Source organism: Electrona antarctica, assembly GCF_951216825.1.
Source record: "Electrona antarctica genome assembly, chromosome: 6".
NCBI classification, from domain to species: Eukaryota; Metazoa; Chordata; class Actinopteri; order Myctophiformes; family Myctophidae; genus Electrona; species Electrona antarctica.
Genome location: NC_136811.1, coordinates 21,251,502 through 21,279,349, shown reverse-complemented (window position 1 = coordinate 21,279,349; position 27,848 = coordinate 21,251,502). Strand labels below are relative to the sequence as shown.

Sequence of the window (27,848 nt, the reverse complement as noted above, 5' to 3'; positions counted from 1 at the left end):
GCGTGTTACACCTCCGCATTATGTCTGCATTACTCTGCGTTCCACCTCCGTATTATGTCCACATTACTGCGTGTTACACCTCCGCATTATGTCTGCATTACTCTGCGTTCCACCTCCGTATTATGTCCCCATTACTGCGTGTTACACCTCCGCATTATGTCTGCATTACTCTGCGTTCCACCTCCGTATTATGTCCACATTACTGCGTGTTACACCTCCGCATTATGTCTGCATTACTCTGCGTTCCACCTCCGTATTATGTCCCCATTACTGCGTGTTACACCTCCGCATTATGTCTGCATTACTCTGCGTTCCACCTCCGTATAATGGGGGGGGGGGGGGGGGTTACCGTCCTAAAGTCGGCTCTTCGGTGCTACTGACGAGCCGATATCATTTCGGCACTACAGCGGTAAGATAGGAGTATGAATCGGCCCTTAGTGAAGAGAAGCGTCTGCTGTCTTTGTGTGTATTGGAGGAGGCACATGCTTGTCTGTCTACACCCTCCCGCAACCGTAGGTGTTAGGAATGACGGGGACTACACACGCAGGGATAAATTGGGAATTTGCATAACGACTAAATTACGAAAAATTGGAGAAACAAAATAAAAATAATTAATAAATGAATACATTATTTACGAGTTCAGCAAGTACCAACACACCACAGGGACACAACACACCATAGGGACACAAGTACTCATATGACACTTTTTTTTTGTGCATATTTGCCCATGTTATGTACATACAGTAGTTGCACGTGCAGAATCGTGCACACAGAAATATGAAAACGCACACATGGATATGCACCCAAACACACATTCTCACATTCTCAGAGGGCCTTTATCAAGAATAAATCTGTTAGAGACTTGTCATCACTTCCTGATGTACTTCAGATGGGTCTGGTTGTGATGTGGCTCATCTGACTGGTGTGCTCGAGACACAGCAAGCAGCCACACAATGGAAGCAGTCAAATACCCAGTTAGTCAGTCAGCTAGACTGGGACAGTCAGCCAGCCAGCCGGCCAGCCAGAGAGTCAGCCGGCCACAAAGGGACAGGAGACGCTACGTATGCATCTGTATGTGAAACAGGCTAATGGGCTAACAGCTAACAGAGGTCCCTGGAAGCCGCTAGGCCGCAGACACAGAGAGAGAGCTAAGCTGGGCTTGGCTGAGCCAGGACAAACCTCAGGGTTTGGTGATGTAATGGAGGAGAGGATAAGGAGGACAAAGAAAAAGAACAAGATAGAGAAGAGTAGGTGATTTTACATTCTTGGGTCTGGCGATGGCGATGGCAGGTCATTGAAACCCAAGGAAATAATGTGATGTGATGAATTAATAATAACAGGTTGATAAAGTTTATACTCAGATATGTTTCAGTTTATACAGTACACACAGATGATTTAATGATCTAATTGTAGATTAGAATAACAAGAAAATATTATGCGATTGAAATGTGTGGCACGTCACGTGGTTCAGAGGTGGATGTATAGTACTGTATGGGAATGGGAATACAGTACTATACATATTGTGGGATGTCGCTAGGCAACCAGCCGCCAGGTAAGCATGGGACCCGAGAGAGCCAGTGGGAAAGGAGCATAGAGCAGCCGAGAAGACCACGCCCACCGCTGGGCCAGCTGATCGACGCCTGCTACGTTCCAGCCTATGTGCTGTCTCAAGGCCAAGGTTACTCATCAGGCCCACCTGCGCGGCCAGACAGAGAGCTCAAGTGCAGACGAGGCTGCTCTTGCTCTCACTTCCTCTCTGACTCTCCGACAGGATAGATCGGGCCATGCTGGCGGTAAGCGAATCCCCACACACTCACACACCCACACTTATAAAGTGTCTGTCCAGATCAGCGCTAACGCTCTTTGTCTCTCTCACAGGTAACCCGCTCCCGTTCATACCTGTGATCACATTAAACCCGCCTGGCTAGAGACGACGGGGAACGAAGTACCCGTCTCAGCCGCACAAGCGAATTGTCCGCACAAGCAGCCACCCCCTGTGACCTCCCTCTCACGGAGAGGAAAGACTGTTTAGAAGCCCCTTGAAAAAGGGAGGACATTTAAGTTGTTATTTGCTGCTTTATTATGTCGCACCCCAACCAGCCCATGCCCACGGGCCTGTGAATAATAAAAAGACGTATTGGCGATATCTACTACCCGACTGAGTGCTCTGGTGTTGTTCAGTTACCACAATATATACAGGAATGTGCCATCATGACTGTAAAAGAGGGTGGGAGCTACTGGTGCACAGTATGGCGTGGTACCTGTACGGTGAGAGAGGGTGGGAGCTACTGGTGCACAGTATGGCGTGGTACCTGTACGGTGAGACGTTTGACGGCATCCCAGGCATGGGCAATCAGCTCCTTCATTCTCTCCTCGGATGTGGCCCATGGTTCCACTGATGTGCAAGGCAAAACCTTCATGGGAATGGACAGAGGACGGGATTCTGTGACAAAGAGACAGAGACAGACAGACAAAGACGAGAGAGAGAGACATTAGACTGCTATATGACTTAAAAATGGTGAGTTTTAGATTTAGAGTACCATTATACAGTAAAATGGGTGACAGCACATTTTAGCAATGCATGAATTTACTCCGTTTTGCACCCCAGGCTGAAATAAATTTAGAAAACCTTGAATTTTATGACAAAGGTACTCAAGAATATGTCGCTGAAATGACAATTTTGTCATTTATGTGGAAAAACCTGCTGTGGGCTGCCCTGCATTTGTCCCTTCTTTAACCTGGTCTTGGTGATCCACTGCTCTTTTCCACTGTTACACAGTATCATGTTATATGATGTTTAATTGACACTTCATTGAGGTGAAGTAATGCTGACACTCAGGTTTCATGTCTCCTAGAGGGGATGAGGGATGGAGAGCCACCAAGGGAGTTGTGAGAACACGCACGCACGCACGCACGCACGCACACGCACACGCACACACACACACACACACACACACACAGTGCTAGACATGACATGTCCTGGTGAGCTTTCTGTGGTCCAGAGTCTCCAGACTATGGATGTTTGGACACTCATGGCAACAGTCAAGCACACAAATCACACAGGAACAGCCCTGCTATTAGCCTTTATACTAGCCATCTGAAACCTGAAGGCTGACACAGACACACACCTGGTCATCTAGAGGCGAAGACAGCAAGAACGACAGAGGGGGAAAGACAGAGACAGAGAGACAGTAAGAGAGAAAGAGAGGATACAAATTTAAACAGAAAGTGAGTGAGGGCGAGTGTGAACTGCTTCAGACTCACCACCACTCACTCTCTGTTAGATAGAAAAAGCTGTATAGGCAGAACACCCATTGGAGCAGGTCAGTCCGAGTCGTACCATAATGGATGTTAAAGCCATCAGGTCTCCTCAGCGCTCCCTGTGAGCGTCAGAGGTGAAGAGGGGGGGGGGGGGGTCGTCTCTCTGAAGACACATTAAGACATATTCCATGATTTAAAGGTCTGACTTTCTCTGCCGCTCTGTCCCACAGTTGTCATGAAAGAGCGCTGATGTCACAGCCCAGCCGCGCCTCCTCAGGACGCCACGCTTGCAAAATAGCACTAAAACAGCCCGAGGGGTCGGCATGGCAACCGGAGAGTGTTGCCGCGGCGATGCGCGAAGTGGAGCGTGGATTCTGTGGTTTGTGGTCACCGTGGCAACATGCCTAAGGGCTGCGGGAGGGAGGTGTACACTGACTGAGTGAGGTCACAGGTGTGTGTGCATATGTGTGTGTGCATATGTGTGTGTGTGTGTGTGTGTGTGTGTGTGTGTGTGTGTGTGTGTGTGTGTGTGTGTGTGTGTGTGTGAGAGAGAGAGAGAGACAGAGAGAGAGAGAGGCTGGGGTCGAGCTCATCCTGTCTGGACTCTCTTCCAGTATTTTCTCACACTCAGCCTCCAGATGCCTATGGCACTCAGGGAATATGAAATGGATGATATCTGTCATAATGCCCATATTCAGTACTGCATCATTACATATTGTACACTGTACGTTCCCCCCCAGGCTGTATATTATGTGCTTATATAGGAAATCCCCTTTCTGCTACAACTATTCCTGACTTATATCATTCTCCAATTCTCCAATTGTGTCTGTGTTGTTATATCTGAGTCTGCAAGTCAACCATGATCCATTGTCTTATACTTTTTAAGTATGATATTTGCTACGTTCATATGTTTTAGATGGACTTCGATCACTTTCACTCTGACTCTGCATCGGGCCTTCGTCTCATACACCACCGCGGACTCACTCTTTTACTTAACGTCCCCACTCGTGTAACTGGAAAGCATTGACTTTAACGGTATAGATTGTGTTTCACGGACCATCTTCCATTGTGTAATGTGCGGAGAGTGCTGCACAAACCGCTGGGATATCATTGTGTTGTCAATAGCGTTTACTGTTGCTCTAGAGGACTCTGCATGCATTACAGTATCCCTGTCACAACGTATTACGTTGCCATTTCCTGTTCTGCTTTGCAGGGGTCCCACAGACATGACAGAGCTCTGTGGCCAATTCATTTTGTCATGTGGCCCAGCTGTCTAGACTAGGGAGACTTTGCCCCAGGGACAGAGCGCACTGTGGTGTGTGTGTGAGTGTGTATACAGTTTATATCTATTCATGAAGGCGGTGTTACAATGTAGTGTGTGTGGATACGTGCACACGTACAGTACATGCATATATTTATGTATAGTAGTGTGTATGTGTGAAATGGATGGTAATCCCTGGCAAACCGCAGCCACCCAACTGACGTCAGTTCCCTAAATTCACCATGTACCCCCCTTAAACAATCCTGCTCCCAACTAAACAGCATCGTCACACTTCCCACTGTGACTGACTGTAATGGGAAAATGGACGCACACACGTGCACACACACAAGCCTGCGCGCACACATACACGCATTCAGGCAGACACACGCACGGGCAAGCACACACACACACGGTCGAACGCACGGTCGAGCACACACACACACACACACACACACACACACACACACACACACACACACACACACACACACACACACACACACACACACACACACACACACACACACACACACACACACACACACACACACACAGAACCCCCAAAATAGACTAGTCTCCTGCCTGTGCAAACCCCCAAAACATAGCATGATATCATGATGCGTTCACACCCTCACCAATCATCTTTGATGAAATGCTAAAGTAAACAGTGACCGCCCTGCTGGGCTCTGGAACAGCAGCTCTGGTCACACACTCACACCGTGTCCCGCCAATGTACCACAGCAATCTATTACACATGATGAGACTATTACCAGTGAGGGTGGAGTGGACCCTGGATCTCCAGAGAAAAGCATTTCACTCAGTGTGTGTGTGTGTGTGTGTGTGTGTGTGTGTGTGTGTGTGTGTGTGTGTGTGTGTGTGCGTGCGTGCGTGCGTGCGTGCGTGCGTGCGTGCGTGCGTGCGTGCGTGCGTGCGTGCGTGCGTGCGTGCGTGCGTGCGTGCGTGCGTGCGTGCGTGCTTGCGTGTGTGCGTGCCGGCTGCACATGTACATAATATGCACACAAAATTAAGCCTCTGATCACTGTGTGTATAAAGCAAATAGCCATGATTTTGCGTGTGCTGCATGAATGTTAGTGTGAATCTATAGAGGGTATGCGCGTGACATCATCGTACCTGGAAGTTATGCGGGAACACCCACTGAGTGGCAAAAAACTACTTTCTGGCCTTGACAGCCCATACATCTAAACAGAAAAGTCCTGTCTGATTGCATTAAACAATGTTAGACTCACCAACATTGCAGCTGTACGAAAAGCTTGAATTATCCTCTTTCTATCTGCAAAGTTTTTGTTTCATAAAAATCCACCATAGAAACGTTATGAGCTACTTTCTGTCAAGAAATGCCCTGCATTTGATTATTTTTCTAAGTGTCAGAGTTTGGAAGTGCTTGTTTTCAATAACACAACATTTTGCTGCCTCCTGCATTATGTGACATTTAGAAACAGGTGGTACGCAGGACGGTTGAGTGATTTCCAACGAGCGCTTCCAAACTCCAACACTCCATGCTGCTCAATGTTTTGCCACTCAGTCTAGATGAGGGGGGCGTGTCCTGATGGGAAAATCATGCATGTGCATACTCTCTATAAAGGAAGTAACTGATTTCACAAATGCCTACAGTATTGTGTTTGACTCACACACGCACGCACGCGCGCGCACACACACACACACACACACACACACACACACACACACACACACACACACACACACACACACACACACACACACACACACACACACACACACACACACACACACACACACACACACACACACACACACACACACACACACACACACACACACACACACACACACAGGACTTAGCACGGAGTCTGAATCACACCCAATGGAGAGATTCTGGAACAGGCGATGGTAGAGCCAGTACTATTACATTTAGTTTATTCCACTCTGACCTTATACTACATACTCAACACTATAAAATCTGCTGGATGTCTACTCTAGACTCTAGACTCCACACAGGGTATGATTTGAATACCACGCAATGCTTAATATTATTCTGTGCTCTCGAAGGAGGCCATCACTTTTCTGGGGTTGCGTTTTGTTTTAATAAGCAACAAAACCGTAACTGGCAGCCATTTTCTTCCGCCAAAGCTAAACATCAACGATCAACCTGGTCCTCACTGTAACATATTAAACCTAACCTTAACCTACGAGAAAGTGAGACATTTTTTTTATCGGTTTTCCAAGACTTTGGACATTGGCCAGGAAGTGAGTCTGCTGGGCAGATCACTGTTAGAGTGCGTCTTAACTGCAGGCTGTGCCAATACCGGGGCAGCGTGCATGCGTCTCCGCATTTTTTATTTTTGTAATACCATCCCAGGGCTCTGGTCATTAATGCTGGGGTCATTACTTGGAATGTAACTGCCATAGCTTGTTATGGTGAGCGCAGAGGGGCCGGTGTTTCTGCAGAGAGGGGAAGGTGGGCATGTTAAATGAGTAGCTTCTAGAGTCAAACTGAGGCCGGACCACAGTTATAGCCTTGGCTCTGCATGCAGTGAGAGACACACGATGGAGAATGAAGAATGGGAGAACAAGAGAGCTCTAAATCCAATGGAAAAGGGAATGTGATGGGATGGCCTGACAGGCCCTTAAAACGCCCCAGGACTAACAAGTCCTCAGAGTCCTCTTAGCGTCGGGTTATTCCCTCTGCCTTGTGCCCTCGCAGTCATGTCCTCGTTCTCAACCTCTGCTAAGCCAATATGTTAGGCTAATGACAGGACATCCCCTAACCGCACAGCCTTGTCCGCTGCTTTATTTTCCCCTCTCTACAGCCCCTCCCTCTCTATCTCTTCTTTCTCCCTCCGTGTCCCAGTCTTCATCTGTGAGAGTGTGGAGCTGCCAGTCCCTTTTCCCATAAACATGCTGGTGTTCTAATGGTGATTATTCATCCTCTTTAACCCATTCAGGCTTGACGTCGAAATTAAAAAAAAAAAGTTTTCTAAATCATGACAATTTTCGGAAAGATTTGAGGCACATTTTAACGATTTTTCAAAAATAGCAGACCTACAAGTTCATAGCGCGCCACTCGGTGGCGCGCTATGAGCTTGTAGATCTGCTATTTTTCAATAGCTAAATTATAACAATGTTTAAAACACCAAAAGGGGTTCCCGCCCCAAAATGGGTTAATGGTCAATGTGGTTAAACGCTAACGTGACATGGATGCGTTCCAGGTCTCAATGGATTAACAGCTCCAACTGTCACATGTCACAGCCAGTGAAAGCCCCGGGCCTTTTGAAGCCCACAGAGCGAGCATGTGTCAAGTGATCAGATCAAAACACACACCGAAAAACACAACGTCATTGCAGCACAATGAGTTGGGCGAGAGAAGCAAAATCAAGTGTGGCCTCTGGTTCATGATGTGCTACACAACACCACTGTAGCAGATCAACTAGGGCTGTAAAAGGTGTGAGGGTGTGTGGCGGGTGTGCATTGCACTCCGTGCAAATGTTCATTCTAGCAGGCGCAGACACACACACGTGTATGAGCAAGCTATCCAGAGTCAACTCACACTCTTACTGAGTGTAGTCCAGAGTGTTAGTTTACAGTAACTCTGCAAAAATGCGACTGAGTGCAATTCAGCAAAATTACAACACTGGATTCGACACATCACATAATAGAGAGAAGATAAAATGGCCACCAACGTAATCAAAAAGGTCAACCATAGAACAAGATTCCTTTACAGGATCTCCTCACTGGTCAAGAAAAACACCTTGAAGACCTTAACAGGAGCCCTTGTACAGGGTTTCTTTGACTATGCATGCACCTCCTGGTACCACAGCACCTCAAAGGCCCTTAAAACCAGGCTCCAGACTTCCCAAAACAAACTGGTCAGGCTCCTACTTGACCTAGCCCCCCGAACCCACCTCACCCCTGCCCACTTCGACAGGCTGGAATGGCTTAGGGTCGACGACAGAGTACAGCATCTTGCAATGGGTCTGGTCCACAAGATTCGATACACCACCAAGATACCCATGTACCTGTCTAGATACTTCCTTAATGTTAACGAAGTCCACACCCACAACACCAGAGGGAGTGCAACGAACCATGTACAACCCAGATTCGGCACAAACAAGGGACTAAATTCTTTTCGCTCCTATGCCACCAAAATGTGGAACGCCCTACCAACTGTCATTAAGACATGCGAATCCCTTGACTCTTTCAAAACCGCTCTCAAAGGGCACCTACGGACGGCTGCAATTCGAAACTGGCCCCTGTAAAATCGGAATCCCTCAAACACGAACGCAAGGACAACACTAGAGACGGTCGCGGCCACACAGCCAACTCAAGGTATGGCCACTGAGCCAACTTGGGGACCCAACGCAGCTCCTCCAAGGAAAACAAACAAATTAACGGAGCTGAACGTGAATCCCCCCCACCGCCCACCCCTTTTTTCCCCTCACTGTATATGTTTCTTTTCCCTTTTTACCTCCTTTATGATGAATTCCTGTTCTGTCTATAGAAGTGTCTATTTGTACGTCTCTAAATGTTTTGATGATTTGAACATGGTGGACCCTATTGGAAACAAGTGTAATGCTTAATTGGGTCGTCCACTCATAGTTAACAGCCTTTGTATTGAGTTTGTGCTTGAAATGTACTGTAATTCTGCAAACTGTTAATACATTCTTCAATCAATCAATCAATCAATCAAAAAGGAATATTCCTTAGATCCTGAGAAGTGCAGTGCTTGGTGTCAAGTCGGGCAGATAGGCAGTTTCCAGAAGCGCCAATCCAACCAATATTTCCATATACAGTACTGTATAAGTATATACCGGTAGGCATATGGAACTCTGGTTGTCCAGAACTGCCAAGCCGTCCTATAGCATATGCTCATCTATGGCCCAAGCATGAAGTCAGGCTGATAGAACCAGGCAGACATACAGTATACACTAGATCTCCATACTTAGGTATAAAAGGAACACATACATAGAGTAGACAGATGGGTACAACGGGTACTCTGACATACTGTAATAACCAGAAGGGTCATACATTCCCAACGTATTACAAACAAATAGGCCAGTGCCCAAGAGGCACCGGCGGTCTATAGCTGTATTTTAAATTTTATAAAATTGATTCAAAAGTTTTGCACAATTTGACAAAATATCAAGTATTAATAATTGGTATTCTCTAGGACATTGGATTCTAGGCATTGGACTAAAAAACTATTCTAAAATAAGCCACACTGTCCCTCTGTCCTTGCAGAGTGGACTGTCCCTCTGTCCTTGCAGAGTGGACTGTCCCTCTGTCCTTGCAGAGTGGACTGTCCCTCTGTCCTTGCAGAGTGGACTGTCCCTCTGTCCTTGCAGAGTGGACTGTCCCTCTGTCCCTGCAGAGTGGACTGTCCCTCTGTCCTTGCAGAGTGGACTGTCCCTCTGTCCCTGCAGAGTGGACTGTCCCTCTGTCCTTGCTGAGTGGACTGTCCCTCTGTCCCTGCAGAGTGGACTGTCCCTCTGTCCTTGCTGAGTGGACTGTCCCTCTGTCCTTGCAGAGTGGTTGAGCAACTGGACCCTAAAAAGGCGTCTGGTTCAGGGACCATCAGTGTTTTCCCATGCAGCCCTGTATCTCTCTGGTATGTTCCCTATTACCAGTGGTTTACAATGACTTGAAGTGTTGTATATTCTGTTACAGCTGCGTGCGGAGGCAGTACCGAGGCTCTTTAATAACCCACCCGCCTATTTGTTTTGGATGCAAGTCGGTGTTTATTTAAATATTTATGCGACTCCATTTGTTACAGCGCTATTGAAGCCGCCATGCAAAGTGGTGGTACGGCTGGGCTGTCTGTGGAGGGCTGGCTGCTTTCAGACCACAGTTTTATTGTATGTGTCCTTCACACTTTCTCTCTCTCTCTCTCTCTCTCTCTCTGACTCTCTCACTCCCCCATCCTTCATATAGTCTGTCTTTTGCTCTTTCATTCTGAGACCTGTGGGTTTGAAGGTTGTCGTAGCAAGATGTCCTAACAGAATATAGCTGTAGTGTTGAGGATATTAACATTAAAGATTCGTCTCTAATAGTAGTGTGAGGGGAGGGATAAGAGAGAAGAGGAGAGGGATCAGATGAGAAAGGCTGCAGGCCTCTGCCAGCCAGACCATGACACAACGTGCAAAGAACGAGCAGAAGGAGAAGACGTGTCTTTCCTCAGTGACACAGGGACCCTCGGAAAGGTCCCTGGTGAAATGAAATCACCCCAATCCAATTTCCAATCCACTCCTGTTTCCCTGTCATATGAACTGCCCCAAGTCCGCTCACTAATCCCCTTCTCTGCCTGATGAACCACATCTCAACCCCAACTCCCCTCCCTGCGTCTCTTACCTTAACCCCCCAAAAACCACAGCCAACATCCACAGACCCTAATCCCCCCCATCATTCATAAGAGCACAGAAGGAATACTTCAAGGCCAAGATGTGGGACAGATCTTTTCGCTGCAGATTGACCAGGCAGCATGCATGTCAGTGAGCAGTTTGTGGGCTCGTCAGTGAGAGCGAGGGACATTTTAATCTGCTGAATTAAAGCTCCCCGCAGACCGCACTCACCCTCCTCAGGGGGGCCTACTATCTCATTATTCCTGCCATATATTGTTTTTCTTTCCCTGCTTGGGCCTTCATTACCTTGATAAATTATTGACTTTGCGAGGAAAATTAAACTACATAAATAACACAATGAAAACATTATCCCCTCTTGCAAAGCGGGTGGCGGCCAATGAAAACTGCCTGACTTCCATCAAGCTACTTTGGGTCAGGATTATGGTAAAAGTGTGACGATTGAGTTCTGCCTGACGTCCCCTCATCAGCTCTCATTTGATATACAGACACACATAAACAGGCACTTTACATAGATTGTGCATTACATTCACCCATTCACATGCACATTCATACACTGATGACGGAGGAAACCATACCAACCTGCACATCGGGAGCAATTAGGGGTTCAGTGCTCAAGGACACTTCGACACTAACTCTGGGGGAGCCCGGGTTCGAACTGGGAACCTTGTGGTTCCCATATGGCCACTCTACCCCTGAGCCACTGCCGCACTTAGTTAAAACTAAGTGCATTCTCTGTGCGCCAGTGGCTAATTTTAGGATTTGGAAGTAAAGCCAATGAGATCATTACTCTGGTAGGGGCTAGTAGAGAACAATGAGAAGGCCCGGGAGGCTCTCAATCTAAAAACACAGTCTGGCTGCCAACAAGAACATTCATTAGGGACAAATAAAGAAAATACTTAAGAGGCTAGTTTTATGTGAACCAATTTGTGGCGTAATTGTGCGAGAGAGACTGAAGCCGACCTCAAAACTCAGGCAAAACGACTTGTTTTCAAAGTCGCCGTTCTGTGGCCTTTCTTGTAAAGGATAATCACATGAAAACAACTGTTAACACTTCTGCAATGGTGTTCCTTAGCAACGTGCAAACAAACCCCTTGAGGTGACATAAATGATCGTTCTAGTGTTTGGTTTAGAAAAATGAATGCAAAACACTCTGCATTTTAGTCTTCGACTAAAATGTTTGGCCAGGCAAAATACTGTGACCAGAGTCCCATCAAGGCCAGTAAAGTAAATAGGAACATCGACTGTCTTCAAACAAGAAGAAAACAACTTGTGACACAACCCCCTGCCAAAGCCACACAACTCTAAACAATAAGAGGGACCTTTGAGGACATGACACGTCAAGCTCTTCTATGACATTGTCATCAGCCAGCAGTAGTGTTGTAAGGAGTGCAAAATTAATTTATTTTACATTATGACACTTATTGGGAACAATATGTTTATAGAACTGAACATAAAGCGAGAGTTCCCAGTCCAGTCAAGTCTAATCTGTGTGCAGTAAAATGTGTCTTTAGTCAAATGCACCCTGTGTAATGTGTACTGTACAATGCATTATGTTAGCATGTGCAGAGTTTAAAGACAAAACCAAAGAGAAACAGATAATCAAGGTATATTAGGTCTTACCTAATATACCTACATAATATATATACACTGGGTAGGTAGGTACTGTAGGTAGGTAGGTAGGTAGGTAGGTAGGTAGGTAGGTAGGTAGGTAGGTAGGTAGGTAGGTAGGTAGGTAGATAGGTAGGTACTTTATTCATTCTGAGGGGAAATTAAGGTGTTTAAAGGATCACTAATAATCATGATAAAATGGCACAAATCTTTTCTACTCCTGTCTGTGTCTCATAGGAGGGCTGTGGGCAGTTCAGAAACCCGTCCACCAGTGGCATCATCGATGGGGAATCCAAGCTAATAGAAACTGCATGCTTTCTAGTCCTGAATTGTTGCGATGCGAAAATGAAAGCCATTGTTCTCACGATAATAAAAATCGAAACATTCTTGTTTAAAAAAAAATCTGCCTAACGATGACGTCACTGGTGGACGGGTTTCTGAACTGCACACAGCCCTCCTATGAGACACAGACCGAGTAGAAAGAAATGGTGGCATTTTATCATGATTATTAGTGAGGACATAATGTGAAGATAGGTTGAAAAGTGGTGAAGTAGTCCTTTAAGCATGCAGCTCTCATAGAGACATCAATAAAAACACATTATAATGAATAAATAAAAACATCTAAAATGAAATATACATGTATTGATATTGACCAAAGCCAGAATGTTAAAGACAGAATTAATTCCCACATCCACCCAGTATGTCATCACCTTGCTCTCACCGTCTTGCTCTCACTTCTGTGGAAACCATCTGAGCTATAGGTGGTGCCGAGTGTCTCTGTGGAAACCATCTGAGCTATAGGTGGTGCCGAGTGTCTCTGTGGAAACCATCTGAGCTATAGGTGGTGCCGAGTGTCTCTGTGGAAACCATCTGAGCTATAGGTGGTGCCGAGTGTCTCTGTGGAAACCATCTGAGCTATAGGTGGTGCCGAGTGTCTCTGTGCATTTGCCTACACATTACAGGCACCGTCGCTGGAACTGGAGGAAAGTCCCCTCTTGATTAGCACCAAGCTGTAGCTAGGCTGAATGTGGTATAACAAAACACAGCACTCTCCTTAGACCATAAAAGAGCCAGGCATCTGTTCAGATGGCCAACTGGAAACAGGGATGACTCGCTATTAGTTGTTCAGAGAGGAGGCTTTGAACTACCAAAACACAGTACTGAAAATTATTCTCTTTCACTGGATTAGGAGTTATCCTGTTAATTCCCCTGAGGTGAGTTCTGAGGGAAAATCTATATCTCCAGTGGAAAAGTATGATAATCAGTGGGCACATAAAAGTATTGTCCTGGCCAAGGAATAATCAGGCGGAACAAAAAAAAATTGCCCACATATCAATATTATTCCACATCCTATCCAGCATATCGGACCATTTCATCTCACAATGAAGGTCCAGCCAAGCAACCTGTCTCTCAACATACAACCTGTTAACTTGATATTTTCCAATTGACCACTTAAATGCATAGTGGGTAAAACATTGTGTGCTTGAGTGTTTTTCAAAGGAGGGCTGAGTGCCAATGCTATACTGGAGCACAAACTAACTTGACATGCCAGCGAGGAGTACCAGAATGTCTGACGCTGAGCTGCAGTCTTGCAAGATCACTGTAAAGTTCTGAGGGTTCATTTAACGCAGAGAGGGTAGAAATGTAACCTTTGGTAACATGTCTAGGTTACAACTTACATTTCTACCTTTCAGGACCACGCAATCATCCTCACTGCATGATGACTCTGTTTTGTTCTGCAAAATTTTCACATCGAATTGATTAATACGCATCAGCCTTAGTGTGCAAGATGTGTGCATAACACGACGATCGGATGACAGATTAAAACTCAGTGTGCAAGAGCCTTTACAATGCATGTGTGAGTGATTGGAAGCCATGTTGTGCTCCTCAGTATGTTTTTAAAAAAAAAGAACTATAATCTAGTATAGAGAAGAGAATTTAGCATTCTATACCAATATTCCAATTCCAATTGTTTGATTCCTAATGAAAGTGATGCCTGCAGTTCTCGAGGCAAAGGGCAACAGCATGGAACGTTTTAAAACAAAATATCCACAAGACAAACAAATTAATACGTATGTAATGGTTGAATTGTTGAGCTCTAACACTCATGATAGGTTGTTGTTTTGTGGCAGGATGCTGGTGATGATGCGGTTCCTATATAAGAACCTAATGACGTCTCCTCCAGGTCAACAGTGTACAGCTCCAGTGGCAGTCCAGTTGGCTGGCTGCCTCCAACGAGCCCGAGCCAAGCGTGTGTGTTTATTTCCCACGTGTCCCTACGAATGGCGGCTCAAACACATGTGTTGACTCCAACTGGCAAACAACCTGTACATCTCCCCTCTGTTTACCCAAATAGACGACTGAAGGCTGAAAAATAAAACGTCTGCTGCGGTCATTACCAACCCCCTGAAAGTCCCCGGAGAAATTATACTCCGCACATAACCCCCGCAACTAAAATGAACCTTGTCATATAGCTAGACGTTTATTTGGAGTCATGTTAAAACAAACACATTAGAGCTACCGAGTGAAATGCCAAATTACAATTTAGCAAAAAGAAATAATACAACCAACAAAAGGAAATACTTTCTCAGTACCCGATCCAGAAAGGGAAAAATGAGCTGGACCATTTAAATTCATTTCTTACAACAACACAATTCATTTCTCAGGGCAATTATCAATTTGCCTGCAAACCTTCCTCCGTCAGTGCTGATGAGATTAAAGCCCATCAGGACACAATGCCCATTTCTCATCTCTTGTCCGATCAGGTTTACCCCTGCATTAAATCATTAGGCCTTATTGATTCAATCCAAGCTAAACGGCAGGATCAGATGTCCTGAGGTAAACACGCCGCTATTTCAAAAACATTCAGAAAGATCCATCAGACAACTAGCCGCCACCAACGGCTTTGGAGATCAAATGCATCCCCTGCCGACAAAAGATAAGACTCAGAAAATATGTATAATTTATATGTTCAGCAAACATTCAACAAAGCATAAACATCACAGGAAAACATGATAAAATAATAACTGAGTCATATTGAAGGTCTGACCTCAGCCAGAGTCTTTTACATCATAGCCAGCCCAGCCCAGAGCAAGCTCCCCTGACCACTCCCCCCTCTGTTAAAACATCCAGACCCTTATTCACCACACATGGTAAAGCAATTAATAAATCTTCTTTAGAGAGCCTAATTCCAATCATAACATGTTGGATGTCAGCAGCTCGTCTCAGGACGTGACTGCAGCATGGGGAAGGTTTTACAAGGGAAATCCACCCTAAACACCAACTACAAGGTATCCCTATAACCTTGGATAGTTCACAACTACAACTGTTCCCATTCCCATGTATTCCTTTGAGTTGTTTGTGTTCACCAGTATTCAGCGTTCACTGAACTGTGTGTGCAATCAAAGGAGTAACACGCATGTGAATTCTGCTTTAGGGTGGATATAAACATTGAGGGTCTCACCACCACATACTGTAGTTTTCTCCTTCCATCTCATTCTCTCTGCCACTGCCTCTCCGTCAACTAGCTTATACCAGAGGGAGGGCTAAATATCAGAATATATAAACCCATAGAATTAAGCACCGGGTATATATGTCTCAAATATCACAAATATCACAACCTGCCAAACCTGGAAAATATGAGGACTTCACTGTTCTATTCATCAACCTCCAATTAATCACAGGAAGTCTGGATTATTAAGACAATTGAGTGTAGCGTAATATCAGTATAATTCTATATATCAAGTATCGCAGCAATCCACTGACCCCCGCAGGACATGAGAACATTGCATTTTTCACTCAGTATATTTGCCAGCACTTCCTATTCCCTAAAGTCATCACCATCACATAATACTGACTGTACAGGAATACAATTGTCAATTAATCACAGGAAGGATGGATTCTAATTTCTTATGATGAGAAGAAAGTGGGAAACTGCAGCCAGGTCCCGCTGCTGAGAGGAGCTGCAGTCCGTCAGGACGGTGCCTCTGTACGGAGGCTGGTCGTTTGGTTGTAATTAGAACCACCAGGGCCTAAATGCCTCGGCCCTCTTCGTATCCTGATTGCTCTCGGAAACAATTTGTAACTTTTTTTTGTTACATCTGTTCCGGCAGTGCTGCGGCCACTTCCAAAGGAGATGCTGTTCAACTACTGAGAGAAATTCATTCGTTTCAATGTGTGGGTTTTCATTTCGAAATCTAAGAACACATGGTAGCAACACCTAGTAACCAAAGGCTTGTTTACCCTTTACCAGGAAAATATTTGGTGTAGAAAGTGCTCAAGAATGACTGAGTATATGTTTCTAATGAACTAATGCAAGCCAATAATGAGATGCCATATAGGAACATGCCCAACATTAAACACTCCATTACGCACACAACTCCAGTCCAGATGTGTTGTCCATTTAACATTTCACCACGAGACATGGTAAGCGAGTGTGTGTTTATTTGTGTGTGCGCATGTACTGATTGTGAAACTCGCAACTGTCTCATAGTCAGACGGATGCGCGCACAGTTGCAAATGACCATACCAATAGAGAACCATACAGGAGTAGAGAATGACTAACAAAAAACAAGACAAGCAAACAAAAAGTTAAGATGGAAAAAGGCAGCTGGCAGATAGGAGGCCATGTAGATTGATAACCACAGTGTACTCTAGTTGTAATAGACTTTAGCAGAGTGTTGGTGATGGGCTGCAGCCTGCTGGAGCTGTGTGTGTGCACTCTGTGGGAGCCAGAGGGACTGTTTACTGACGGTCCTTAATGAGCGAGCACACTGTCGAGATGTGAGTAAGCAAAGATGCTGCGGTATGGAAAAGCCATTAGTGTAGATTAGATGAATCAAGGAGCGCAGGGGGAAATGAAGGAAAAAAAGCCGCTGTGACCTTTTCAGCAGCATGCTTTTAAAGAAAACCAAAAAGAACCTTAATGGGTTTTTTAGGACTCCAAAAATGTCGAAGGAGCATTTCGCCTGTCAAAACAACTTTATGACAAAAGGGCGACGTCATAGATATACGCTGATATTTATAGCTACAGTATGACTTCACCCAAAACAGGGACTCATCACTCCTGTTGGGAACACATTTCCCACTGACTTGAAAGAAAGTAAACCATCATTTGCTTATTTCCCCCGACTCTTTGCTGCAATCGCTTGGCAGAGCATCTTTCGGCCATGGAAGCGCTTAAAAGACCTGGAGTCTAAACACCGTGACATTCAAACAGTAGAGACTGGGGAGGCCTTTCTTCTTTCCTTCCTTTTTTTTTCTTCTAAAATACTGCAACTAATTCAGTTTCCCCAACGTGAAACCCAGCCAAGATATTCCATTGAATCACATCAATTAAATATCAATAGGGAGAAAGGAGGGGTATTAGGTTTATACTGTATGGGTATTAAATGAAAACCATCGCTGCAGTGAATTAGGGCCTGTGTTGTGTCACGGACAGCTCCTAAACAGAGTGACTGCTTCAGCAGTCCTCCCAGGTAGGAGTGTCAGTGTGTGTGTGTGTGTGTGTGTGTGTGTGTGTGTGTGTGTGTGTGTGTGTGTGTGTGTGTGTGTGTGTGTGTGTGTTGTGTGCGTGTGTGTTAAGGGCTTCCCCTAGACTTACTTGTGTCAGCTCCAACACTATCACAGACAGGTTCCTCAAACTGACAAGAATAACATTATAAGTGCTTATTGCATTGCACGCACACGCTCGATGACTTGACTCCTGTCCTGACCTGGCCTGCAACCACTGCAAATAACCCCAGGACCTATGGGAATCACAGGCGTGTATGTGTTTAACAGCGTGTTCAAGACTATAAACCAGGCAGTCACATCCCTGACAAGGTTCTGAACTGCAGCCATCATCGCTTCTTCTGTGTCCTTCTCCTCTCCTGTTTCTCCAATCTGTCCATCCTCAGCCCCAAAGGGTTCAGACTTTCCAACTTAGAAACAGCAAGACAGTGCGCTGGAAAATACACCAGAGAGGATCTAACAGAGGACCAAAGCAATGGTGTGTTTGTGCATGTGTGAATGTGTGTGTGTGTGAATGTGTGCATGTGTGAATGTGTGTATGCATTTGTGTATTGCACTGATCTCCACGTGTGCAAAACCCTAGGTGTGTATGTGTACCAGCATGTGTGTGTGTGTGTGTGTGTGTGTGTGTGTGTGTGTGTGTGTGTGTGTGTGTGTGTGTGTGTGTGTGTGTGTGTGTGTGTGCGCGCGTGTGTGCGTTTGTGTTCTGAGGAGGGGGGTCCCAGAAAGCGGAAAACTGGCATAGAGGAAGGGTCTGGACAGCCAAGCCACTCATCTATTCTGGGCATCTGGAGCCCAGAGAGCCACGGTAATACAGCTAGGAGGAGGAAAACAGAGCAGGGATGCCTGGAGATGCGGTGTCCTCCAAGGAACAGGGTCACCCAGGTGTCAGGTCGCCACAGTATGTTATGTAACAACATAGTAACATGGATTAATTACATAGTAACAAGGTTAAAAACTGTAGCCCCGTTATTATTTCACTATTGAAATCAGAGATGCCTCTTGCACAGACACTGTGGCAACAGAGAGTCCAAACTGTCACACGCTATAATCACAATGTGATTGGAGATTTCAACAGCAATACTCAACCTTATAGAACCTAATCTGAGAACAGACCGGCAATTTAGTGTTGAAGGATTTATTGAATCTATGATAACAGTTTGGGCTTGAGATAAGCATACCTGTGACAGTCTTGGTTTTGACCGGGCTGCTGGCGTAGTCTGAGGCCTGATTGGATGGCTGTTTGGCCAATGGCGTGCTCCCCACAGACACTTCATCCTCTCGTCGCTTGGCCAGAGGCAATGCCATGGGAACTGCCCCTGGAGCCTGCAATGACATCACAGCATGACTAAGCACCCATGAGGTCATGGGGAAGGTGGCAAGAAACTTTTGAAAATTAAACACAAAAATGGAACAAACAGTGGTATCAACATGTTTGAATGTATTTCTTTGATGTTAAATAGTTAGTAGTAGCTAAATTACTTCAGGTAGTTAAAACAAGCTCCTGGTTTTCATACAGTAACTATGGATGCACCAATATGGAATTTCTGTACAGAATCTGATATTATTTGACAGTTTCTTTCACTTTCTCTTTAAAAAGTCTTGTGCGCTGTTGAGTGGAGCTAAGCTGTTTCAAAGCAAAATGTTAGAAAGTCAAATGCTGCAGGCAATGCTCATTGGCAACCAAAACAGACCAAGTTCCAAGTACTGAATACCAAGTCAAAGTCAATTCAAGTCTTCTTTTTTGTTGTTGAGAGAATAGAACAAGTCAGAAGTCGTCACATTTGGGAATCAAGTCATGTGACTCAAGACTCTACATCCTAAATATTTAATCTTTTTAATCAATCTACAAATAAATTCCCAAACTTTTAAGCGTAAGTGATCAGGAAACATTGGGCACAGTTAAATGGCAGTGAGAGAGAGAGAGACAGACAGACAGAGGGAGGGGGTATGGTGGTCTCCAAGAGCAACAGGAGTCTGTGATGGCTGTCTGTGTTTGTTTTGAGGGGCTGCCTGCACCGCTGGTATAGCAGGCATGCGCACGCTCAAACGCACACGCACACGCACACACACACACACACACACACACTGAGACTTCTAAAAACAGGATGTAATGTTGGTCTCTGAAATGAGGGAATACCCCTGGAATCAACTGGCAGCAGAACAAATCTGTGATGCAGCTGCGCAAGGCCACACCAAGGACTTGCGCAACAAGGCTGACCACCCCACTGGAGGTGCTGTAGGGTGACCATGCCGTCTCAACTCAAATACGCCAGGGTTAGTTTTACAGAGTGTACAAATGTACAGGTCCATTTGGCTAAATCTGGATACTGCTAGAGTTTGTGCACTCGAAGCCCAAACCACACCAAAGGGTCGGGTCGGGACACACCAATGCAACTCCTTGCAACTCAATGAGTAGCATTGGTGTGGTTTACCTTAAAAACCGTTTTGTCCCGACCCGACCCTTTGGTGTGGTTTGGGATTAACAGTCAAACAGTCCCTGTACACGTCTCAGGCATGAAAAACCATCCCTGTTCAATGTCATGGATTTCTCACCCCAAAATGTCAATTAAAGGTGATTTATAGTACCTTTATCGTTGCTTCATCTTTGCTGTCATTTTGTATTCCAGTATTTGTTAGAATGTACAGTATACGTTGGATCCTCCAGAGACATCCCAAAGGAAACACCAAATGCATTACAGCAAAAACAAGCCATTGACTTCCTCCTTGACAGACGTGGTGTTGGAAACGGAGGAGCATTTGTTTTTGTATCACTCAATGTCGCTGAAAAGGCTTACTTACTCATTATGTTTTTTTTTGGCTTTCGCTTTTTTTTTATTTAATTTTTTTATGGAGGGACAGACATGCTGACAGGAAATGGGGAGAGAGATGGGGGGAAGACATGCAGTAAAGGCTGTCGGGATCGGGAGTCGAACCCGCAGCACACTGCCAGACTGGATTACCAGCCAAGGTGCCTGGACCACTGAGCCATGGCCCAGGCCGGCTTACTTACTCATTGACCAATGCATGTAAACGCATGCCTTTTGTGAGGCTCTGATTGGCATTTGGCATGTTGCATCAAGTTGCATCAAACCTGGATTCATGAGTGCATGTCTGAACACCAGATGTTGTTTTTAAAACACACAGAGTATACTGTATGAATGCTTTGGAGATATAAAGAGCACAGGAAACTACCAGGATCTTCATGGGAAGCTTCAAAAAGACATGAACCAAACAGGTCTTTAGCAGGTCTTTAACACTACGGGTTTTACTGCTTAAAGGGATAGTTCACAATTTTCTTTAACTTAAGTTGTATGAAATACTTGCCATTAATATAGTGGTTGCAACTGTATTCATTGATTGGGGGGGGGGGGGGGGGGGCACTGGGGGCCATGCATTAAAAGTAAATGAATCCACAAAACTAGCGTCATTTGCATTGTTGACCAATTTCTAAAATATTAGTGCAACTTTCGTTCAACTTTGACCCCTCTATCACATGGAACTATTTTTTGGGCGTAGTGATATGGACACAAAAAACATTTGTGTGCGAATGAAAGTTGCACAATATGGTAGAAATAGGTCAACAATACAAAATACAAGTTTTGTGAGTTAAGTGCCTCCCACAAAATGACCGGAACTACTTAATATTTCTCCAAAACCAGAGCAGAACTCCCACCACGGGACTCACGGCAATCAATAAATACAGTTGCAACCACTATAGTAATGGCAAGTATTTCATACAGCTTAAGTTAAAAAATCCGGAACTATCCCTTTAGGAACTGAGATGAAACAGTTTGCTGTATTATACCGCCAACCTTGCCTTCGGAAATTAATAACACATGTGAATAAAAATAATTAAACTGCAGTAGTAGCTTAATGCTAATAGGACCCTCTCAGAAAAAACCATTAACCCATTCAGGCCTGACGTCGAAATTTAAAAAATAAAAGTTTTCTAAATCATGACAATTTTCGGAAAGATTTGAGGCACATTTTAACGATTTTTCAAAAATAGCAGACCTACAAGTTCATAGCGCGCCACTCGGTGGCGCGCTATGAGCTTGTAGATCTGCTATTTTTCAATAGCTAAATTATAACAATGTTTAAAACACCAAAAGGGGTTCCCGCCCCAAAATGGGTTAATGGTTAATGTGGTTAAACGCTAACGTGACATGGATGCGTTCCAGGTCTCAATGGATTAAACAAAACCAGAAAACACTGCACCAGTGGAAACACAATACATACTATGCTTATGATCACAGAATACACATAGCAGTTACCGAAGGGTCTAGTGGAGGCTGTGCACATGCAAGCAAGCTAGTATATACAGTGTACACATACGCACATGTGAGCGAAATACAAATACTCACTTATGAATATATATACACACGTGGCATCCATGCATGCCATGCACACAACGCTCAGATACTGTATAGACATACAATATGAAGAGTTTGATGGTTCATGTGTTATTTGACATAATTATAGAAAATGCAGGAAGGCTTAAAAAGCCCCCCATAAGAAAAAAGACCAGGCTAAATATTATACATTTCGACTTGCACTGTACACTTCATGGAAAATATGTGCTTGGCCCACAATCTAATATTCATGCTAAGAGCAGGTACTGTACACCATGTGAACAAATGGCCATCATTCATTCCTAATGGATGACATAATGTGAGCTAACTCACACACACACACACACACACACACACACACACACACACACACACACACACACACACACACACACACACACACACACACACACACACACACACACACACACACACACACACACACACACACACACACACACACACACACACACACACACACACACACACGACCAGCCTCACAACTTCTCTCCTCTCTCTTCTCCTCTTACCTCTGCCCTCATCCCTCCCTCCCTCCCTCCTCACTCTTCAGAAAAGAAGAAATTCTTTCTTCTTTTCCTTACTTTCCTTACTTTCCCTTAGTTTGATTTTTTCACCTCCTCTCCCCTCCCATCCTTAACCTCAATTCAACTACAGTCTTCTCACCTCCTCCCCTGTCTCCTTATCACAAAAAACGTGACAAAGTTGTCAATGTTTTACAACTTTCAGCATTAAATTAATGACTTCACTTTGCTCGTCCTCAGTACCTCCACTCATGTCCTCATCGCCCAGAGATCTCCTCTGTCCTTCACTGGCTGCAGTCTGGCCTTCATTTCAAGGCGTTGCCTAAACGAGCTAGGCCTTGACAAGGAGCCCTGACATGGGCTCTGTGCGCACACCCACACACACGCCATATGTCCACACAGAAGGACGGACGCACACACAAACGCACACACACGTGCACACGCATGTATTACATGCACACGCACACACAAACAAACTCTCCATGACAGACAGTCTTATGTATCCTTCACCCTGGCAGCAGTTCAACTAATAACATGTGCTTCCCTGCACAGCTAGGACCCCCAGTGACCCCAAGGCAGAGCTGAACCAGGGCCCAGGGCTGCACTCCCTGTCTACCTACTGCAATTAAGTCTCTGTGTCAGCCAGCTTCACTCATGCACTAAATATGGCTAATGTACACACCCACATACATTATATACAGGCCCATGAATGCGCACGCACGCACACACACACACACACACACACGCATGCACACGCACACGCACACACACACACACACACACACACACACACACACACACACACACACACACACACACACACACACACACAGCCCCTCCAAACTGTGGGAGGCATGCAACAGATGAGTTTGCTGAAAGCAGCAACATTAAAAGTATTACAATATGATACTTTCATTTACTAAAGCAAGTATTTATAGAGCAGAACTACATGGAGAGAACCTGCACTATGTCCCAAGCAATCAGCGCGTGTGTGTGTGTGTGTGTGTGTGTGTGTGTGTGTGTGTGTGTGTGTGTGTGTGTGTGTGTGTGTGTGTGTGTGTGTGTGTGTGTGCGTGTGTGTGTGCGCGCACGCATGCACCCGCGAGTGCTCGCACACGTGCGTGCGTACGCACACACAGTGCATTCAATGTCCATAACCATCACCATGACCCCTGTCAAATAAATAGAGAGAGACTGGATGGAAGACAGGGAGCAGAACACATGGAAAAAGGTAGCAGAGATGGCGGGAATGAGGGAGGGAATTGGAGAGAGAGAAACAGAGGGAGATGGGGGAAGGAGGAAGGGAGGTAGAAAGAGAAAGAACAGAAACGTAGCAGGGAGTGAGAGACAGAGAGATTGAGTGAGGTGGACACGAGAGGGAGTACGACAGTCTACAGGAGAAAGAGATGGGGACAGACAGACAGACAGACAGACAGACAGACAGGTGTAGAAAGGGACAGAGACATCCTGAGGAGAGGGGCTTTGATTACTGAGGGGGACCAAGTCACAGGAGTAGAACGATGGAGAGAGAGAAAACCCATGGAGAGAACCAGGAGGAGAAGAGAGAAGATGGCACCACAAGGAGGGTGACATGTTGGGTGCCATGATTTTCACAATGCATGGTCTCGTACATCTACGTAGGTGACAATAAAATCCCTTGAATCTCTACGATATCCTACCTGGTGCTGTTGCCTGTTGCTTCTGTCTCTGTGTGGCTGGTGTAGAAGCCATGTGCAGAAGACTGGGTCCACATTGACTGCTATACCCTGGACAGTAACCAGCAACACAGCACCTACAGAGAGAGAGAGAGACAGGGGGTGATATTAGAAGGTTCATTTCACAATATCGCCATGTGCACAAGCAATATTTTTTTATTACACTTTTTTCCCCTTTTCCCCAATTAAATATATCGTCCCCATTGAGTTGATCCAACTTTTAGCCCCCTAAACTTTGCAGCTGCCCATCTCCAGTGGCTCCAACTTTCTCATGTATCACAGCTTCAATAGCTTTTAGCAAACGAACTGACGTCAACATTGGCAGGAAAGCACAAACAACAAGCTATCAAATGCCTAATCAAAGTCAATTTAATCACACAAGGGGCTTTTGTGTGACAGCCAACTCTGCATCACGTTTGTCAATATCAAACTTCGCAGCGCAAAAAATCGTAAGCCAAAGGAACACTGATGAAGTGATGTGGGATTACCAATGCCGAAACTATGCGGCGTGTTAGAAAAAAAAATGCTGTTTTGCTTCGAGATACGGCGATATGGATCGACGCAATCCATCGCTTCTAATAACAAGTAATGGAGAGTGACTTGAACAAATCTCCTCAGATTGGGTGTCTTACAGTTACCCTGCATCCTAATGACCCGCCTGTGGGTATCGGGCCTGTTCCTGCTTTCACAGTGACGAGGGGGGAGCGGCACAGTTTGTTTCATTTGCGCCGTTCAAAGTAGTGTTGCGCCAAGCCAAGAATAACATTTTCTTTTGATAGATTTCTATGAAACGTGAGATGTACTCTGGGGTTTTGGTTTACTCTTAAATAATAATCTTTACCAACAATAAGCGGGGCCCTGAGGTAATGCATTAGGATCCTATCAATAATGACTCCCATGCCTGGAGGATTAGAGCAGGGTCCCTGGCGTGCCGTGGAATGTCCCGGCATGGCCATGGGAGGACGCTTCGGCTCTACCGGGACTTTCAGAAGGTTTTACGGGGCTTTATAAGAAGAAGGCCTGGTCTTCTGTTTCAAGCCCTGTGGCCATGCAGCATAGGGAGGGATGTGTGTGTGTGTGTGTGTGTGTGTGTGTGTGTGTGTGTGTGTGTGTGTGTGTGTGTGTGAATGCCATGCGTGTATCACCTCTGACAGGGCTTGATTGCATTGCACCACCAAGGACACCTAACGGTTCCCTGACGGCATTGACGTAGCATAAGAGCGATTATTCTCCCACTCTTTCTCTGACATACGCACACGCACAGTCGCACGCGCACACACACGCACGCACACACACACGCACACACACACACACACACACACACACACACACACACACACACACACACACACACACACACACACACACACACACACACACACACACACACACACACACACACACACACACACACACACACACACACACACACACACACACACACACACACACACACACACTTTTGTTACACCAGCTCTCCAGCTTGGCACAGTTCGCTCCCTCCTCCATCATTCCCTGTGAACAATGCAAATAAAACGGCCCTAATTTGCTCCACTTTTACAACGCTGTGTGATTTGTGGCCCCTGAGCCTCAGCACAGTACTTGTGCGGTGTGAAATGTGTCCATGTTTCTGCATGTGTGTGCGTGCGTGCACACAAATGCAAGTGTAAGTGGTGTGAAATAAGTGTGTGGGTGTTGAATGTGTTGCGTAGTATGTGTGTCTATGCATGTACTGTGTGTGTGTGTGTGTGTGTGTGTGTGTGTGTGTGTGTGTGTGTGTGTGTGTGTGTGTGTGTGTGTGTGTGTGTGCGCGCGTGCGTGCGTGCGTGTTGCTGTGGCCGCTGGACTGTATGAACACACAGAGTTGCTAAGCATTATTCTCCAGATGCTGTTTCATCTCGTGCCACTCATGTTGTAACACTGATTACTGAATCCAATCTGATGAGCGAGACACTTTATTTCTCATTGGATGAAGTCAAACTGACTGGCATAGCGCTACATGCCCCCTCCCTCCTCTGCTCTTTTTTCTTTTCCTTCTACTCCTCCATTCCTCAATATTCTCTCCATCTCTCTCCACCTCCAGCCCTCCACACTCTCCCACCTCCTCCTCCTCGCCTATAGCATTCGCTCCCTTTCCCCTCCTTCAATTCATCATGCCATATTTTCTCCATCCCCCCTCCCACCCCCCCGGCCCCGTCTTGCTCCCTTCGCTTACCCTCTCCGTCTCCTCATCGTCTCCCTCGCTATCTGTCTCTCTGTCCCAATCTCTATCCTCTCCCCTTCTTTCTCCACATCCTTCGCTCACTTCTCCAAAGTATACCCCACCCTCCGACTCCAAGCCGTCCCCCCTCTCTTCCCTCATCTGTCTCCTTCCCCTCCATCGCTCCCTCCTACTGAGGAGGGAATCATAACCTCAACCCTGTGGCTTGAACTCCTCCACCACACTGTGGCTGCTTAATAGGCCTTGGCTGTGGCTACGGTGCAGGGGCCCCAGTGTGAGCGTTACCCATAGCCCAACACGGTGTCGAACAGCGCAGGATCTGGTTGGCTGGGAATGGGCTGAGCAGCGAAGATCTATGTGATAGATTCACTCTAAATAGTGTTCTCGTGAGTCACACCTACAATGCAGCAAGCTCAGCATAAATGAGTCACAGTGTAATAATACAATAATATTTAGATGAGTGAGTGAGTTATTACTGAGGTAAATTTGCAGGGGGGGGGGGGATATAAAAATAATGCATAATAGTCTGTAGCTGCCAGGCTGTGGATATTGTACAGCACCAGTAAGTATTGTGGCATTATTATTCTGCAAAGCGAGCCAATAGTAAATAATTGAGAAACCAAGTTAAATTAGTAATTAAGGAGGGTAAGTCATAATATGAGTGATAATATACAACAATAACTAAAATAATAATGTGAATATATAAAGTTATGCAGGCGGAGTCAGTGTATTGGTGGTGTTTTGAGTGAACTGGCAGCCGGTTTCATCTAGATGGATGCTTGTTTGCCTTCTGCTAATGACGGCAGCCATTACCTAGCAGACACATGTCAACACTATACAAAAAACCTCCCGCTATAGTGTGATGATCATCTCAGAGAAATTATCCTCAAAACAGCAACGAGGCTTTTTCTTCATTACCTCTTTCTTTCACTCTCTCTAGTACCATTCTGCCTGCATGACTTCTGCCCTGCTCCCCTCACCAGCTAACACAGCAGCAACGAGGCTAAGGGCCCCAACC

The 27,848-nt window shown here is 45.6% G+C and overlaps 1 protein-coding gene across 1 annotated transcript in view; it reads right to left on the bottom strand.

Annotated features, from left to right (window-relative positions):
* vps13b (vacuolar protein sorting 13 homolog B) overlaps positions 1-27,848 on the bottom strand; it is a 405,382-nt gene that overhangs the window by 247,505 nt on the left and 130,029 nt on the right. Inside the window, exons 20-22 of the mRNA XM_079503680.1 lie at positions 24,574-24,686; positions 19,179-19,323; positions 2,313-2,443 (exon numbers count right to left, since the gene is read on the bottom strand). Coding sequence (XP_079359806.1) covers positions 2,313-2,443; positions 19,179-19,323; positions 24,574-24,686 — 389 coding nt within the window. The remainder of the gene's footprint in view (positions 1-2,312; positions 2,444-19,178; positions 19,324-24,573; positions 24,687-27,848) is intronic.